General features: G+C 42.5%; 2 protein-coding genes across 8 annotated transcripts in view; one reads left to right on the plus strand and one right to left on the minus strand.

Moving 5' to 3' along the window:
- Positions 1 to 8,260, minus strand: part of LOC308486451 (C-type lectin-like) — a 34,336-nt gene extending 26,076 nt beyond the window's left edge. The window contains exon 1 of the mRNA XM_081023313.1: positions 8,090 to 8,260. The gene's annotated coding sequence lies outside the window, so the exon portion shown is untranslated. The remainder of the gene's footprint in view (positions 1 to 8,089) is intronic.
- The window catches only part of LOC308486456 (C-type lectin-like), a 35,058-nt gene extending 18,680 nt beyond the window's left edge, over positions 1 to 16,378 (plus strand). For 2 of the 7 annotated variants that reach the window (XM_081023325.1, XM_081023324.1), the window contains exons 2-6: positions 4,657 to 4,714; positions 6,434 to 6,528; positions 11,389 to 11,535; positions 13,545 to 13,656; positions 16,155 to 16,378. In XM_081023325.1, coding sequence (XP_080879451.1) covers positions 4,657 to 4,714; positions 6,434 to 6,528; positions 11,389 to 11,535; positions 13,545 to 13,656; positions 16,155 to 16,225 — 483 coding nt within the window. In that variant the 3' untranslated portion in view covers positions 16,226 to 16,378. Of the gene's footprint in view, positions 1 to 4,654; positions 4,715 to 5,326; positions 5,426 to 6,430; positions 6,529 to 11,388; positions 11,536 to 13,544; positions 13,657 to 16,154 lie in introns of those variants that run through there. The other 5 variants (XM_081023321.1, XM_081023322.1, XM_081023323.1 and 2 more) reach the window with 4 other exon arrangements.
- Positions 16,379 to 18,113: the final 1,735 nt, after the last annotated feature.

The raw sequence follows: 18,113 nt of genomic DNA on the forward strand, positions 1-18,113 counted from the left end.
AATTTGGGGTCGAATTCCTTGCGTTCGAGAATTAAGCGCTTCCCCTGCAAGCTCGGGGCTTCGTTTTCCGGAGGTAGCTATGGCTTCCCTTCAGCCCGCTTCTCCCCCCCGCCGCACTCTTCGCTCCTACTGGGAGTTACCTGGCAGCCGGGTGGCCTGCGTTTTCGGCTTCTGTGGGAACCTGAGTATCTGGACACCCTCCAGGTACTATTTCTGGGGGCCACTGCGCCCTGTGGCATCCCTAAATCCTCCAAAAAAACCCGGGATTCTTCACTGGGAAAAATCCCCGCTTGTGATGGGATCGCGCTCAACCGGAAGTCCCGGTGCTGGAGGAGACTCTTGAGAGTCCCATGGACTGCAAGAAGATCAAACCTCTCCATTCTGAAGGAAATCAGCCCTGAGTGCTCACTGGAAGGACAGATTGTGAAGCTGAGGCTCCAATACTTTGGCCACCTCATGAGAAGAGAAGACTCCCTGGAAAAGACCCTGATGTTGGGAAAGATGGAGGGCGCAAGGAGAAGGGGACGACAGAGGACGAGATGGCTGGATAGTGTTCTCAAAGCCACCAGCATGAGTTTGACCAAACTGCGGGAGGCAGTGGAAGACAGGAGTGCCTGGCGTGCTCTGGTCCATGGGGTCATGAAGAGTCGGACACGACTAAACAACAACAACAACAAACTAATAAGAACTCATCCGCTCCTCTCATTCATGCTCACCAGATGGGCAGACTCACTAAAAGAGGTGATCAATCTCTTTTAAGAGTCTTCATACGGCCTCCTGTTCAGTAGGATAGCAATGCGCTGTGCCAGGGATTTTTCAGCCTTTATATAGTTTCACTGTGTATAAGTCTTAGCATAGCTTTCGTCACGCTGATTCCTCATATTATCTTTGTGAATAGTTCTTTGTCTCAGCATGTCCTTTGTGAACAGTTATTTGTCTCAACATGTCCTCAACTCATCCAAACATCTGGTACATCCTGCTTATCCATACTGTTTTGTACACTCCATTAGCTGGATCAACAGTCCCTCTTTCTTTATCTTCAGACTCAAACAATCTCTTTATCTTCAGAGTCACATACCATCTGGTTTTACTCACACTCAAAACATACATATCTCCATTAATACTCTAAGACACTCATAGGCCTCAGACAAGTAGGCCACCCAAAATAACCCACAAGTTTAGTTTCTCAGGTGCACTCTCAATATAAAACAACTGTATGAAAATAAATGAATTGGATTGCTGTATGGATCAGGGACTGGATAAAACTGGAAAAGGAAGAAGCATTGGACTTAGAAGGTCACAATAACAGTTTTGGATGGCATGCATATTTATGGTATGGGAAAGGAAAAGTGCATAAAGGATTCTACAATCATATAATTAGGAAATCATTAATGAGGGTTTGGGATGCGGGTGGAGCTTTGGGTTAAACCACAGAGCCTAGGACTTGCCGATCAGAAGATCAGCGGTTCGAATCCCCGCGACAGGGTGAGCTCCCGTTGCTCAGTCCCCGCTCCTGCCAACCTAGCAGTTCGAAAGCACAAAAGTGCAAGTAGATAAATAGGTACCGCTCCGACGGGAAGGTAAATGGCGTTTCCGTGTGCTGCTCTGGTTCGCCAGAAGCGGCTTAGTCATGCTGGCCACATGACCCGGAAGCTGTACACCGGCTCCCTCGGCCAATAAAGCAAGATGAGCACCGCCACCCCAGAGTCGGCCACGACTGGACGTAATGGTCAGGGGTCCCTTTACCTTTACCTTATGAGGGTTTGGGAGAGATATAAAGATTTGACAGAACCAAAGACACTTTGATGGCTCTCACCAATTGAAGCTTTATTGCTCAAACCACTTGGCAAGAAAGGGAAGTGGCTTACATACAGTGATTTATTAAAAGATCAAGAAGGAAAAATGAATTTAAAAGAATATGAGGTAATAAAAGACCATTTTCAGAGTTGGCTACATTATAGGCAGCTACATGAAATGTATAAAGAAGACAAGAAGAAAGAATTTAGTTACACCACTTCTAGATTTCAAAAGGAAGTCATAGAAGGGAAGGTGAAGTTGCTGAAGGGTACATATAGTATTCTTCTAGAATGGGAAACAAAAGATGAGAGGTGAAATAGGTCATGATCAAATGGGCACAAGATATAGGCCATAACATACAATTTGAAGACTGGGAAAAACTGTGGAAAACAGACTTAAAATTTACAGATTGCTCTCTTTCGAAAGAAAATTATATGAAAATGATGTATAGATGGTACATAACGCCAGTACAGATAGCAAAAATGGATTGCTGACTTCCTGAATCAGATAAACACACGTCAATAAATGAGAATTTTGACACAATGCAGAGTAGGGTTTGCAGCCTTCTCTAGATTCAGTTCCAGTCTTTGGCCTTCATTCAACCCAGTGTTGCCTCTAAGCAGCTGCCTAAAACCTCAGTGGCCGGTCTTGATTCAGATTCATTTCATGGACAATTACTGGCCCAAAGTCACCCACTGAGCTTCATGGCTGAGTGGGGATTTGAAACATGGGCTCTCCCAGACCCTGGTCCAATTGTTTCTCCATTATTTTTTAATATTATATTTCCTGCAATTTCTGCTGCCTGGACGGCTGCTCATCCATAGAGCTTTCAAAGGAAAGTGGTCTGGGTGTGCTTTTGGGTTGAGTGCATCTGTCCGATTATTACAAACTCATAATGAATATGACACCCCCATACCCTCCACAATATTATCTATAAATCCTCTGAAACGATCACAAACAGGAGAAGTTAAAGTTGCCATGATTTTCAGCAACTGAAGCAGAGAACGACAGACAGAAAAGTGAGTAGCTTTCCTAGATTGCTATTTTTTTGCCCAGTCCTTGGAGTGGTGTTCAGTGGCACCAGATTCTCACAGCAGTTTTGAAGTGGAACTAAAGGGGTTTTTTTCAAAAAAAGGTAAAGGACCCCTGGACGGTTAAGTCCAGTCAAAGGTGACTATGGGGTTGCGGTGCTCATCTCGCTTTCAGGCCGAGGGAGCCAATGTTTGTCCACAGACAGCGTTCTGGGTCATGTGGCCAGCAGGACTAAACCGCTTCTGGTGCAATGGTACACTGTGACGGAAACCGGAGCGCACAGGAACGCCGTTTACTTTCCCGCCACAGCAGTACCTATTTATCTACTTGAACTGGTGTGCTTTCGAACTGCTAGGTTGGCAGGAGCTGGGACAGAGCAACGGGAGCTCACTCCGTCACGGGGATTCGAACCGCCAACCTTCTGATTGGCAAGCCCAAGAGGCTCAGGGGTTTAGATCACAGTGCCATTGCAGAGATGAAGCCAAAAGTTGGCAAATTTCAAAGCTAGGGAGGTGTTTCAGCTGGGGAGCAGGTGCATTCAACACAGTCACAAACATTAAATCTCAAACATTGATGTTATATTTCATGGCAAAGAAATTAAGAGTTAATAAAACACATTCTTTTCAAATGAGAAAAGGAAAATACCAAACTGTCATTGGAAAAGCAAACTTCTCTGGACCATCAATTAGATTTTTTTAATCTAGGGGAGGGAGAGAGAGAGAGAGAGAGAGAGAGAGAGAGAGAGAGAGGGAGAGATGTACTGTATTAGGCGAATATGTTTGAAGCCTTTTTTCCAGCTTTGTTTCAGCTCGGATCCAGTGCTGCATATACAGTTGAAAGGTAGATTCTCCTCCACTGGAGGTTTTTAAACAGAGATGATGATGATGATGATGATGATGATGATTTACAGCCCACCCATCTGGCTGGGTTTCCCCAGCCACTCTGGGCAGTTTCCAACAAGGTATGAAAAATACAATGAAACATCAGACATTAAAAACTTCCCTAAACAGATTGGATCTGTCAGGAAATATTTAGCTGTGGTTTCTGTTTCGCAGGGAGTTGAGCTAGCTAGACAACCCTTGGAGTCCCATTGCAACTCTAGAACTCTATAATTCTTTGAATCCTATATTTCAACCACCTAAATTTCACCAGCCCTCTAGTTTAAGCTTACTACATGATCCCCACTGCCAACCCAGAGAGACATTCCAGGAATCAGGATCCTGGAGTCTCAGAAGCTAGTGATTTTTTTTTTTTTTTTTGCTAGTGATCAATCTAGTATCCAGGGAATAGGATCCAGGAAAATCCAAACGGGAAACCACTTTAGGTAAAAATGAAAGAAAAACATTTTCAGAGGAAAAAGGGAGGTGGGGAGGAAGCTAAAATATTTTGGGACAATGAGGATACCTTAAGGTCCACCTGAGCCCTGATATCCCAGCTTGAGAGAGCCAGCTTGGCAAAGTGGTTGGACTTGGACCTGTGAGACCAGGGTTTTTGAATCCCCACTCAGCCTGGAAGCTCATTGGGTGATCTCGGGCCAGTTCCTCCTTCTCTGCCTAACCAACCTCTCAGGTTTGTTATGAGGGTGAAATGGGGAGATGAAGAACTATGAACAGCGTCTGGAGCTCCTCAGAGGAAAGAAAGTGGCATATAAAGCCAATAAATAAAGAGTAATAAACTTGACTACAACAGAGTCATGTCAACTCCCAGGAAAATAAGTATTTTCTTATAGGGTGGGGAATTGGATAAAAGATAGGAAACTTAGTCTACTGGAGAGTGAGTGTCTCTATGTATTCCTTTATCATCTTCTTCTTCTCTCTGCAAGTACAGATGGGGCCAGTCGCTTCCTTCCTTTCTGAACTCCTGGTCATCACCTTTCTCCTGCAAGGTACATCCAAGCTGGACTCCTCAATTTCTCTTTCAGATGAGGCAAGCCAAGATGAAACAGGATGGCTTGGCACTGAGGTGCAGCGGGGGTTCCTTCCTGCTGGTATGCAGTGGTGGAGCCATCACTTAGTGGTGGAGCATAGACTATGCATGGTAAAGGTCCTACGCTGGACCCACAATATCTCCAGTTAAAATGAGGATCAGGTGGCAGGTAATAGTAAAAACACTTCTCTCCCAGACACACCACAGACACAAGGTCTTCCCGTAACAAAGAAGTCCTTCTGGCTTTGTTTTCCCCAAATCACTTTTCTCATGGAGGAACAGACTATCAATGACTATCCAGGACCAGTAGAACATGTCCTGAGTACAATCTACTGGGGATCAAGCATGACAGAGTCCAATTGTCCTCATGCCTACCACCTCCTTCAGGTGCTTCTTGACTCCTCTTCCCAAATTAGTCTTTGCCTGTATCTATAGCCGCTGCATTATAGTCATCACACCCTGTGTGATGTCACACAAAGAACTCCGCACACAGCGTTGAGCAAATCTGTATCTGAATTCTGACCTACTCTTCCCCACAAGAAGTTATATTTTATATACATGACATGTCCACACTGGAGGAAAATGTGGAGGTCTCACCATTGATGTAGAGATGTCCACATGATGTTTTCCTCACCCCAGTGCTGTCCTGGACCTTCCCCTTTTAAATGCAGTGAGGAGAGGTCGATTCTTGGAAAATCCAGATAAGAACACCATCAACACCACTATGTGAAACGGAAAAGATTTGGGCCAACACTGTGGTGGGGTCCATATTTTGTTCCAATGTGGATAAGCCCATAGGTGAATTAGGTGTTACAGGATTGCAGTTTAAGGGGGTAAACCTATTGAACTCAGCTTGTATAGGATTGTATTTTCTACTTTGTAATTAATCATTCACTCAAGCAAGCAATTCAACACAAATAACTCAGTATAAATGTTTAAATATAACCATCTTCAACTATCTAAAGAACTGACACAAGGAAGATGGAGCACACTTGTCTTCTGCCGTTCCAGAGGGTGGGACTCAAACCAATGACAGGAGATTCCAACTAAACATCAGGGTTAACTTTCGGACAGCAAGAGCTGTTCGAGTAGGGTTGCCATATTTCAAACAGTGAAAATCCAGACAGAAAGTTGTTGAGCTGTTGTTGTTGCTGTTTGCCCCAAGTTGCTGAGCATATTTTGCAAAATCACATAGATAATTTACATTTTTGAGCTATTTTTATGGAAAGCTTTGGGCAAAATCACATAGATAATTGACATTTTTGAGCTATTTTTATGGAAAGCTGATGAAAACGACACTGCCAACATGGGTTGCCAAACGTCCAAATTTCCCCCCGAAATTTTGACAATTTTTGCCTGGACACTGCTACCAACTGCAGTGTTCCAGATATGTCCAGGAAATTCAGGTTGTATGACAACTCTGCATTCGACAGAGGAATGGATTCCCTCAGAAGCTGGTGGACTTTCCTTCATTGGAAGTTTTAAACAGAGTTTGGTTGATGTTCTTCAGTTGTGATTCCTGCTTTGCAAAGTGTTGAACTATTGGGCCCCTTCCAGTTCTACAGTTCTATGATCCTATGATTCTAAGTGTAGTTGAAATTCGTTGATTGTATTTAAATTACAGTTAAGGGCATGACTTTGCTACACCCCCTCACCAAGATTTTCTCTCCTCTAGCAGGCGCAGAAGCAAGTCCCTGCCCAGAGAAATGGATGTTCTTTGGTGGAAGTTGCTATGCATTATTTGAGAATCCCCTATCTTGGAATGATGCAGAGGTAAGAAGCTATTCTTGGAATATTGCAGTCTGTTCAACTACTAAGAAAATTCTCAAAGTATTTTCCTAATAATCTTCTCAAGGAGTAATCATGACCCAGTGCACTCAAAATTATAAAAGGAAGGTACGCATTTATGTGTCGTACACAGCGTGGTGGTGGGAAGAGAAGGTCTATTTAAAAACTCAAACCACTAACTGGCAAAGCGATCTCTTGTTCTTTCTATCTGATTTGTTATCAAATAAAATTCAGTGCTGATTCCATAGAGGCACAAGAGTCTAGGACTTCCGGGGAGGTGCCTCCGGTAATGGCGGAATTCCTCTGACCGGGAGGAATCTGCTCCGTGAAAATCTGGGTCTGGCTGCCACAGTGAAGGCGGAGACCCGTTAAAATCACAGGCGGGAGAAGCCTGTGAGCGTGGGATTCGGCGGGCACCTTTTGCGCCTCCCTCACTCATGGGGAACCCCGGTTTTTGGGGCTCCGGAGCGACGTGGGGTGAGCGGCGCATTGCATCGAATCGTCTGCTTCTTCCACGGAGCAAAGCCGCATAGCTGTTGCCAGAGAGCGCTGACCTTTTCCTATGGACAATTGGACTTTAAAGTAATTACCCATGAGTAGAGCTGAAGCGGAATAATTGGATTTCTAAATGTTTAATTTGGTATCGTAACGGGGAGGTTCAAAACAGGAAGTCCGCCTTCCCCTTTTGTAAATAGACTGAGGCAATGAAGTTACGAGCTGGAGTCCTGGAAAGTCTTTCGTAAAAGATTAAATTTCCATCGGTAAAGAACATTAAACCCCCTCTTGGAGGCAGGAGAAGAGAGGGGGAAGTTGTGGATTGAGTATGCCTGCGGGAGAGAGCGAAGAGATTTAAAACACCGCCGCTCTGACCCTGGAAACGGGCTGCTAGTAGGACTGACATCTTTTGGAATGTTCATTGACAGCATTTAGAACGTTCATTGACAGCTAGCTAAACAAGAGAAATACATTGTTTCTACTGTCTCCGGCTGCTTTAAAAAGGAGGAAAAGTAACTAAAAATTGAAACTAATTTGAAACTAATATTGGATTGTTTAAAAGAGGATACTATTGACTATTACAAATAGAAACTGTTTCCCCCTAGTGGAAGCTTTTGAAACCGGTTGCGTTACAAGAGCTGGGCTAGGGAAATTTCCAGCTGCAAGTTAAAAACCGTGAGACTCTGGGACTGACCTTGAATCTTTTAAGTGTTATGGTAAATGGAAGAGGAAAAACAGGCCAGTCAACTGATGACAAAACATTAAGGTCTGGGAGGACTTGGCAACAATCCAGGAGAGGTCCATCATCAGGCTTCCCTGCTCCTTCTGTTGCAGCCTTTGTACCAGTATATTTAAAACCAAGAGGAATGTCGACAGAAGAGGCTTTAGTGGCTGCATTATATAAGATAAATGACTCATTGGATCAGCTTAACAGGAAAATGGACACGATAAATGCGAAAGTGGATGTTTCAACTATTAAAATTAACTTAATTACAGAAAGTATAAACAATACCAATACAGAAACCACCCAGAAATTGATACAGGAACCTACTTTGATACGGCAAACTGCGGAGGAAGCCAGGGAAAAAGCTGTTGTTGTTGAATGTAAAGTAACACAACTGGAGAGAAAGAGAAAGAGAGCCCCAGCCCTCCAGAGGCAATTTGATGAACATAAGTTGACGCTTGCTACGACTGAACTTAAAGAAAAACAGACGAATTTGAGGATTAGAGTTCACCTTTGGTGGACATGCCCAAGGATTAAGACACTTTGGGAGATGATTCATAATGAAATGAAAAAGGTATTTAAATACACCCTCTTGAAGAAACCAGAGGCCTTTCTCCTGGGCATGGTCGGCCAATTGGTGTTAAGAAGGATAGAACTTTTTTCACGTATGCAACAATAGCAGCAAGAATACTCATTGTGAAGTACTGGAAGACACAAGATTTAACTATTCGGGAAGAATGGCAGATGAAGTTGATGGACTATATGGAATTGGCGGAAACTACTGGCAGAAATCCGAGACCAGGGAGAAGAGTTGGTGGAAGAAGACTGGAAAAAGTTTAAGACTATGTATAGAAATACTGTAAAAATAATGAATGTTAGAAAAATGTTGGAATGAAGTTATATGGCTTTAGTAGAAATGCTATAAGGAATTAAGTATAAATAGATTAATAGAGTATTAAAGGGAAAAATAAGGTTAGAATATGTTAAGATAATTATAGGATAGAAAACAGAGGAAGATGGAAAGGAATTGCTGAAACAATTAACAGAAGTGGAATACAAAAAGGGAGGTGTGAGGAGGTCGTGGAAATAAGGGAACGAAAGTTAAGATATTGAAATTGTTTTCTGCTTTATAAAATAATATTTATTACTTTTATAGATTACAAAAGGGAAGAGAAAAACAGAAAAAAAGACAAAGGAGGAAAGCAATAAAGAAAAAAAACACAATACAGTACAGTATATAGACAATGCAAAACACAACCTAAACTCAAAACTAAACACATTAAACTAAACTAAACAAACCCCACTCCCTAACCTTAACCTTAAATAAAATAAAACAAAACAAAAACAATTTAAAAACATACATCATCCCTTTTCCGTACTCTATCTTTCATTCCCTTGTTTCCTCGACCTCCTCTCAGCTCCCTTTTTGTATTCCACTTCTATTAATTGTTTCAGCAAATCCTTTCCATCTTTCTCCATTTTCTATCATATTGTAAATAACGTATTTTTTAACCTTATTTTCCATTAAAACTAAAATACTTATATATGCTTAACTCCTTATAACATTTCTGCAAAGCCCATAAAAAATCATTCCACCATTTTTCTATCACTCATTAGTTTTACCATATGTCTATATATAAACTTTAAATTTTCCAATCTTCTTCCACCATCTCCTCTCCCTGGTTTGGGATTCTGCCAGTCCTTTCCGTCAACTCCATAAAGTCCATCAACCTGGTGATCTTATGTCTGAGGCTCTTAACTTTTTTCCAAGTCCCTTCTGCAGGTCTTCTTCATTTTCTTTAATGCTAAAGATCAAATCTCGGGGAAACTCCAACCTGTCAATCCTTTTCTTCCTTCTGAACAGATCAGCCAAATTTCCATAGTTGAAGCTACAGTCCATGAAGTATTTCAGGGCATATTTCAAGATTCCTCCAAATCCAAAGGCCCCCAAAACTTCAATCTCCTCCAGGCCCGAGTCCATGTCCCAAAAGTCAGTTAATCCCTGCATAGAGGGATCTTTCCAACTTTCCTTCTTTAGTCCATTCCTCAAAGTCTGACTTTTCCTAGATTCAATCATAAAACACCTCAACTTATAGTCCTCAATTTGCTTCTGTAAAGCCACGGATCCCGCTTGAATTGCTTTATGTTCAACAACAGCAGCTTTCTCCTTCTCCTCCTTCTCCTCCACCATTTGTCCTGCCAAAATGGATTCCTGTACCAAGTCCTGAATTATTTCTGTGTTGGTGTTCGCTTTTTGACTCAAATTAGTCACTTTCTGTTCCAAATTATCAACTTTAAAAGTCATGTCATCCATCTTCTTGTGAAGCTGTCCCAGCGAACAGCTTATCTTACATAAAACAGTCACAATGGCCTCTCCTGTCAACATTTTTAAATGGTCCAAGGTCAATCTCTGGTTCTCAGAATCCTTATCTGCAGCTGGAAATCCCCCAGTTACACTCCTGTAACAGTTTCAAAAGCTCCCTCTAGAGGGAAACAGTCTCCACTTGTATCAGTTCTTTCAGGTACAACTCAAGCATTAAAGATAGTTTCAATTTTCAGTTACTTTTCCTCTTTTTTAAATGCAGAGGAGGACAATGGAAACAGTATCTTACTCTTATTTAGATAGCTGTCAAATCCGTTCTGTCAATGCACTCTCTCCAAACGTCATCTGGCAGCCCGTTCCCAGGTTCAGAGCAGTGGTAATTTGATTTTTCACTCTCTCCTGCAGGCTCACTAGGTCCAAAATTTCCCCCTCTTCTCCTGCTTCCAAGGGGGGGTTTGTATTTTAAACCGATGGAAATTTAATCCTTTGCCAAAAGCTTTCAAAGACTTTAACTTGTAACGTCTTCGCTTCAGTCTATTTACAAAAACGGAAGGCGGACTTCCTGTTTATGACCTTCCTGCTTCAGTGCCAAATTAAGGTATTTAGAAATCCAATTTTCCGTTCTACTCATGGGTAGTTGTTTAAAATCCAATTGTCCACAGGAAAAAGTCAGCGCTCTCCGGCAACAGCAATGTGGCTTCACTCCGTGAAAGAAGCAGTCGATTCAAAGCACCGTGCCACTCACCCCACGTCGCTCCGGATCCCCAAAACAGGGTTTCCCCGCGAGTAGGGGAGGCGCAAAAGGTGCCAGCCGAATCCCAGGTTCACAAGCTTGTGATTTCAATGGGTCTCCACCTTCCCCGTGGCGGTCAGACCCTGTTTTTCACGGAGCAAGTTCCTCCCGAACGGAGGAGCTCCGCCATTGCTGGAGGCGCCAACCCGGAAGTCCGAATTTGTTTTCTGTTTTAAATGGTTTGTATCTTGTTTTGTTAGTCTTATGTTGTTGTTTTTTTTGCTTTTTTTGTTTTTCTGTTTTGTTGTGTTTAAACAGTTGGAAAATTAATAAATACTATTTAAAAAAAAAAAGAGTCTGTATCACACAAAGTAGACGTAAGTAAAGATGCCGTTTCTAATTTTGCGATCTTTATGCTCAAGAATGTTTGAGCTCACCTGGAGCCCTAACCCTAACCCTAGATACTTTGTGGGGCTGATCCTGCCAACCCAAGCTGGCCACTGAAATTCATCCCCCTGGGGTGGGATGGAGTCAAAGAGGGTGAAAACCTTAACTCTTTGTCTCTCTCAGGCAGATTGCCAAACACAGAAGCAAGGAGCACATCTGGCTTCCATCCTTGATGACCACGAGATGAAGACAATAGCAGCCTATATTCGTTTCAATCAAGAAAAAAATTCTGCAGTCTGGATTGGGCTGTTTGCCCACAAGGCGAGTGAGGTGTGTACAGGAAGCTTCTAGTTTTGTTTTGTTTTGTTTCTTCTTCCTCTCCATATTCTGTGGCCGAGGAAACTGCAGATCGAAAGCTTAGGAAGATGCCGTTGAACCAAGAAAGTGTGCCCTACGTTAGAAGAAGAGGCCATTGTGCCAGAAATTTTCAAATATTTGAAAATTCACTGCCATGCAGTGTGGAGAACAGTATCCCCATCACTTCTTCAACTAAATGGAGAGAAGCCTCTCTTACAGGACCGGCCCTTCCCTGAGGTGGGGTGAAGCAGTCATGGCAGAACCCCAAGAGGTGGCACCGCCACGGTCACCCCACACCACCTCTGTCAACAAAAGAGAAAAGGTGCTGGCAGCAGCGCCTGCTACTGGCAAGATCACGTGTGATCTTGTCAAAATCTCGCGAGAGCTTGCTGAAACCCGTCCTGCTGCTTCGCAGGCACTGCCACCCATGCCTGGTAAAGGAGGCTTTGGCAGCAATGAGGAGTTTGGTCAGACTCATGTTGGTCTCTTTGAGAACACTGTCCCACCATCTCGTCCTCTGTCATCCCCTTCTCCTTGTGCCCTCCATCTTTCCCAACATCAGGGTCTTTTCCAGGGAGTCTTCTCTTCTCATGAGGTGGCCAAAGTATTGGAGCCTCAGCTTCACAATATGTCCTTCCAGTGAGCACTCAGGGCTGATTTCCTTCAGAATGGAGAGGTTTGATCTTCTTGCAGTCCATGGGACTCTCAAGAGTCTCCTTCAGCACCAGAATTCAAAAGCATCAATTCTTCGGTGATCAGCCTTCTTTATGGTCCAGCTCTCACTTCCATACATCACTACTGGGAAAACCATAGCTTGAACTATACGGACCTTTGTTGGTAAAGTGATGTCTCTGCTTTTTAGGATGCTGTCTAGGTTTGTCATTGCTTTTCTCCCAAGAAGCAGGCGTCTTTTAATTTCGTGACTGCTGTCACCATCTGCAGTGATCATGGAGCCCAAGAAAGTAAAATCTCTCACTGCCTCCATTTCTTCCCCTTCTATTTGCCAGGAGGTGATGGGCCCAGTGACCATGATCTTCATTTTTTTGATATTGAGCTTCAGACCATATTTTGCATTCTCCTCTTTCACCCTCATTAAAAGGTTTTTTAATTCCTCCTCACTTTCTGCCATCAAGCTTTTATCATCTGCATATCTGAGGTTGTTGATATTTCTTCCGGCAATCTTAATTCCAGCTTGGGATTCATCCAGCCAAGCCTTTTGCATGATGCATTCTGCATATAAGTTAATTAAGCAGGGAGACAATATACAGCCTTGTCGTACTCCTTTCCCCATTTTATATTAAAGCTGTATATTAAAGAAATATTATATTAAAGCTTTTATATTATAAATAATATTTCAAATTCCCCTATACCCCTTGTTCCCCTTCACCCATGTTTGATCTCTCTCTCTCTCTCTCTCTCTCTCTCTCCTTCTTCCATCTTGTTTTGTTGTTATAATTTAATCATTGTTCAGCTGATTCTTTTATTATTTCCTTGCTTACCCCTGTGCATTTTACACGTTATCTATTAATATTCCAGTTTCGGAACCCTATTTTTTCATATATTCCTTCAGGGAGTGAAGGAATATATGTGAAGGCCCCTGTCTCTTTTTCTTTTTTCTTTTTTCTAAAATAGTTTTAATTAAGTTTCTTACAAATATAACACGTACTATGACAAAAAAGAAAGAAACAAAACCACAAACTTAACAAAAAAGTAAATAGGAAAAAGAGGGGGGAAGTACATGTCAACAAACACCTAAGCAATACAAATTAATTGGTTATTTAAACTTCTAACATCATAAACATTAGGACTTCCTCTGATCCCTCCCATCTGAATTTCCTTGTATTTAAATGCAGCAGTTTTCTAACATCATTATTAAAACACCGTATTCCAATTAAAATAAAATTTCTTAACTTATCTTAAGGTTCTAAATCTCAATTATTTAACTAACTCTTAATTTCCTGTCTCTTTTTCCGTCTCTACAGATCTCCAAGTGGCAGTGGGTTGACATGTCTCCACTCCCATACACTGCATGGGCACCCGGGGAGCCCAGTGGGACAGGTGGCGTTGAGAAGTGTGCCGAACTAAAAACTAATGGTGAGAGGGGGGGGGTGTATCACAATATGCCTTTGGGAGTGCCAGCAGTCAGCTTCTTCTATACTGTGTGCCACTCGTGGCCTGGTTGAAAGCAGTCCAAGGGTGAGTGCGTAGAGAAGAAGAACTTGTCCCTAGCCACCTCCTACCTGAGCAAACCAGCAGGTCAGTTGGCCATGTCAGCAGAAGGGAGGCTTTCACGAACCAGTGACCTGCCTATTCAGTGTGGTGTAGTGGTTAAGAGTGGTAGCCTCGTAATCTGGCGAACCGGGTTCGCGTCTCCGCTCCTCCACATGCAGCTGCTGGGTGAACTTGGGCCAGTCACACTTCTTTGAAGTCTCTCAGCCCCACTCACCTCACAGAGTGTTTGTTGTGGGGGAGGAAGGGAAAGGAAAATGTTAGCCGCTTTGAGACTCCGTAAAGGGAGTGAAAGGCGGGATATCAAATCCAAACTCCTCTTCTTCTTCTTCTTCTTCTTCTTCTTCTTCTTCGAGAAAGTCTCTTGGGTCTCAATGGAGCAGGAAAGACAATTTATGTATAAAACCGCAACTGCGTGGATGAAGAGTGGCAGATTTCAGTGGATGGATTATGCCAAAATGGCAAAATGACCGGAAGAATCAGAAATCAGGAAGACCAAAATTCTAATAAGGAATGGGGGAAATTTATAATTTATCTTAATAAACCATTGTAAACAGCTAAAATCTTTAGTAGGATTGGAAGAACACTTGTAGTTTAATGGCAAATTTGGGATACAATGGAGAGGTAAAACATTTGGAGTTGGATTATTATAAAAGATGCAGGAGAAAATGGTTCATAAAAGGACCCACAAAGGGGGGGGGGGAGGGAAGTTCAGGAGGTTCTTTGTCTTTATGCTGTATGTTGGATATGTGATTGTAAAACTTCGATCTGAAATTAGATAGATAGAGAGATGATATAGATAGATGATTGATAGATAGATGATAGATGATAGATAGATGATAGATAGATAGATGATAGATAGATAGATAGATAGATAGATGATAGATAGATAGATGCTAGATGATAGATAGATAGATAGATAGATGATTGATAGATAGATAGATAGATGATAGATAGATGATAGATAGATAGATAGATAGATAGATAGATAGATAGATGATAGATAGATAGATAGATATAGATGATATAGATAGATGATGATAAATGATAGATGATAGATAGATAGATAGATAGATAGATAGATAGATATAGATAGATGATATAGATGATGATAAATGATAGATGATAGATAGATAGATAGATGATAGATAGATAGATAGATAGATAGATGATAGATAGATGATAGATAGATGATAGATGATAGATGATAGATAGATAGATAGATAGATAGATATAGATAGATAGATGATAGATAGATAGATAGATAGATAGATAGAGATGATATAGATAGATGATGATTAATGATAGATGATAGATAGATAGATAGATAGATGATAGATAGATAGATAAATATAGATGATGTAGATAGATGATGATAAATGATAGATGATAGATAGATGATAGATAGATAGATAGATAGATAGATAGATAGATAGATAGATATAGATAGATGATATAGATAGATGATGATAAATGATAGATGATAGATAGATAGATGATAGATAGATGATAGATAGATGATAGATAGATAGATAGATAGATAGAGATGATATAGATAGATGATGATAAATGATAGATGATAGATAGATAGATAGATAGATGATAGATAGATGATAGATAGATAGATGATAGATAGATAGATGATAGATAGATATATATAGATGATATAGATAGATGATATAGATAGATGATAGATAGAGATAGATAGATGGTAGAGAGAGAGAGAGATGATAGATAGATAGATGATAGATGATAGATTATAGATAGATAGATGATTGATAGATAGATAGGGAGAGAGAGTCTCTTGGAGGTGCCCCAACCTGCCTTGGTTTATCCAAGCAGCAGCAAGGAAAACACAGGCAGAATATTCTTGGGTAGTAAATGCAAAATGGTAGCTTCAACCATGTGCTCTAAGCTTGGAGCCCATGTAGGCATGTCTTTCTTGACCATGGTGCAAAGGGGGGGGGGGACAAGGAGTGAAGACTTCACTTACTCCCTCATCAGAGAAGAGGGGGCATGACCTAGTGAACCCAGGAGCACACCTCTATGATCTTAACCCATTCATACACAAACTCACACTCATGCACAGTTATGTTTGGCTGAAATAAATAAAACATTAACAAAAAATACAAAACCAAACTGAACCATTTCCTACATAAATCGCTGCAGTCCAGAATTGTCCTAGATTCTGTCAATTACAATGAAAACAAAAATCGCTTGGTCAAATGTGTGGAGTGGAAACTGCCATCCAATTTAATTTATCGGGATCATTTTGCCAGGTCTGAATTAAGATTTTCTTTCAGCGGGAAGAAGCCATGAAAGGACAGAGACACCTGACACCTTTTCTCTCTTTTCCCCTCTAGATTACCTGCAGTGGAATAACCGTGACTGTGAAACTGCCCTTTCCTATCTCTGCAGATATTCCAGGTACTGAGGGCAGCCGTTTATCGAGGCTTCAACACGCTCAGTGACCTTTGAGGAATATGGGGCTGAATTCTGCCTTCCAATGCCCCTTCCCCATAGGCTGCCTGTGGGTCAGATCTTCCTTTCTCTGGCCTCTGATACTAATAAACTTTCTCTCAAATCAGCACAAGGGCTTGGAGTTTCTCTGTCTCCTCTCCTTTCGTCCATTCATAGCATCTTTGGTTTACAGAAGTTCTGGCATCTCCACCTGAGTGTCGTGGAGAAATTGCTTTTCTGCCCCAAGGGGAACATTTAAAAAAATTGTTGTTGGTTGTTGGCATTCCTCTGTCTTGAGAGACAATGGATTGTGCTTCTGGGGGTCAAACTTCCTGGGTGGAAGTCTGGACACAGTGTACAGAGGATACAAAAGTCCTGCCCCACTTGTAAATGTCCTGTTGCCCTGTGCTTCTGCATCAGTCTGTGTCAGGGAACTGCCATCAGCTCAGAGGCAAGAGGTGGAAGGGTAGCTGGATTACAGAGAGCCCCCAAAGATTGTGGGAAACAGCACTACCTCAGTGGAGGAGGGAGGCCCCACCTCTAGTGGGGAAGAGCTGCAGGGCTCGGAGGATGCAAGGAAGAGCCAAGGCACCGTGCCTGAGCAAAGCGGGGAGGAGGGAGGTCCCCCTTTACCCAAGCCTTCCCTGCGCAGTAGGTTTTCGTGCAGAGAGGGGAGGCGTCAGATGGGGGTCAAGAAACTACTCTGCTGGGGAAAGTTTAAGGACCGTCCACTCTCAGATTCTGCTAGTGACTGAGCAAGACATGGAATTGAGGCTTTCTGCAATGTAAATGCTTCACACCAATCATAAAGCTTTTGAAAAGACCAGTGAGGGATCTTGCCTGTTCGCTCTCAAGCAACCACCTGACAGGCACAATAGCAATCTGAGAGTCCCTCCATAGCTTCTGCAAATTGCTCTGCAGCTGGCACACTCCATTCCTCCTCTCCACGCCCTGGGAAGGCCCATAGTTGGCCATAAAGGGGCTCATCCCCATGGACACATGTTCAGCGTTGTTATACGCAAACTCAGCTAGCGCCAATTTCTCCACCCACCCAATCATTCTGCCTCTCACTGACGTCGCAGCGTAGGTACTGCTGCAATATGCCGTTCGCTCTCTCGGCCTGCCCGTTGGTTTCTGAGTGCCTAGCCATTGAGAAGCTCACCTCTACCTGCAGCAGGCTCATGAGTTTACGCCAGAACCGCAAGGTAAACTGTCTTCCGCGATCAGAGATGACCCTTAATGGAGTTCCATGCAGCCTAAAAATGTGATCCACAAACAGCTTGGCTGTCTCCTCGGCTGACACCACATGGGAGCAGGCCACAAAGTAACACATTTTGGTCAGTAGATCGACCACAACCATCACCGCTGTCTTTCCCCTTGACTTGGGCAGATCTGTCATAAAATCAATGGACACCACCCCCAGGGCCTCCCTGGTGTCGGTAAGGATTCCAGTAACCCTGCTGGTGCAGTTCTTTCCCCTTTGGCCCTCTGACACCTGTCGCACCCTCAGATATATTCCCATACATATTCCCGTACATATTCCCATACATTATGCGGGAATGTCTTTAGGTTCATTCAAACCAAAGTAATATACTAATATAAATGGATTAGTTGCAGGTTTCTTCTTCTTCGGGGAATTAATCACCTTATCTAAAAATCTAATAACTGCTTACCATCTATAAACCACCACCCCATGTATGACACCCCCTATTTTGGGGACACAAAATTAAGAAAATGGGGAGAGATTGCCCAGAGTTGTTGAGCTTTCGGGGGGGGGGGATTGCAAAAAAACACACACCCGCAAGACTGACGATGGCAACTGCACGCATCACCAAACCCGCCAATAGTCTGTCCGCTTGCTG

This window comes from Podarcis pityusensis, assembly GCF_964106645.2.
Source record: "Podarcis pityusensis genome assembly, chromosome: 10".
Taxonomy (NCBI): domain Eukaryota; kingdom Metazoa; phylum Chordata; class Lepidosauria; order Squamata; family Lacertidae; genus Podarcis; species Podarcis pityusensis.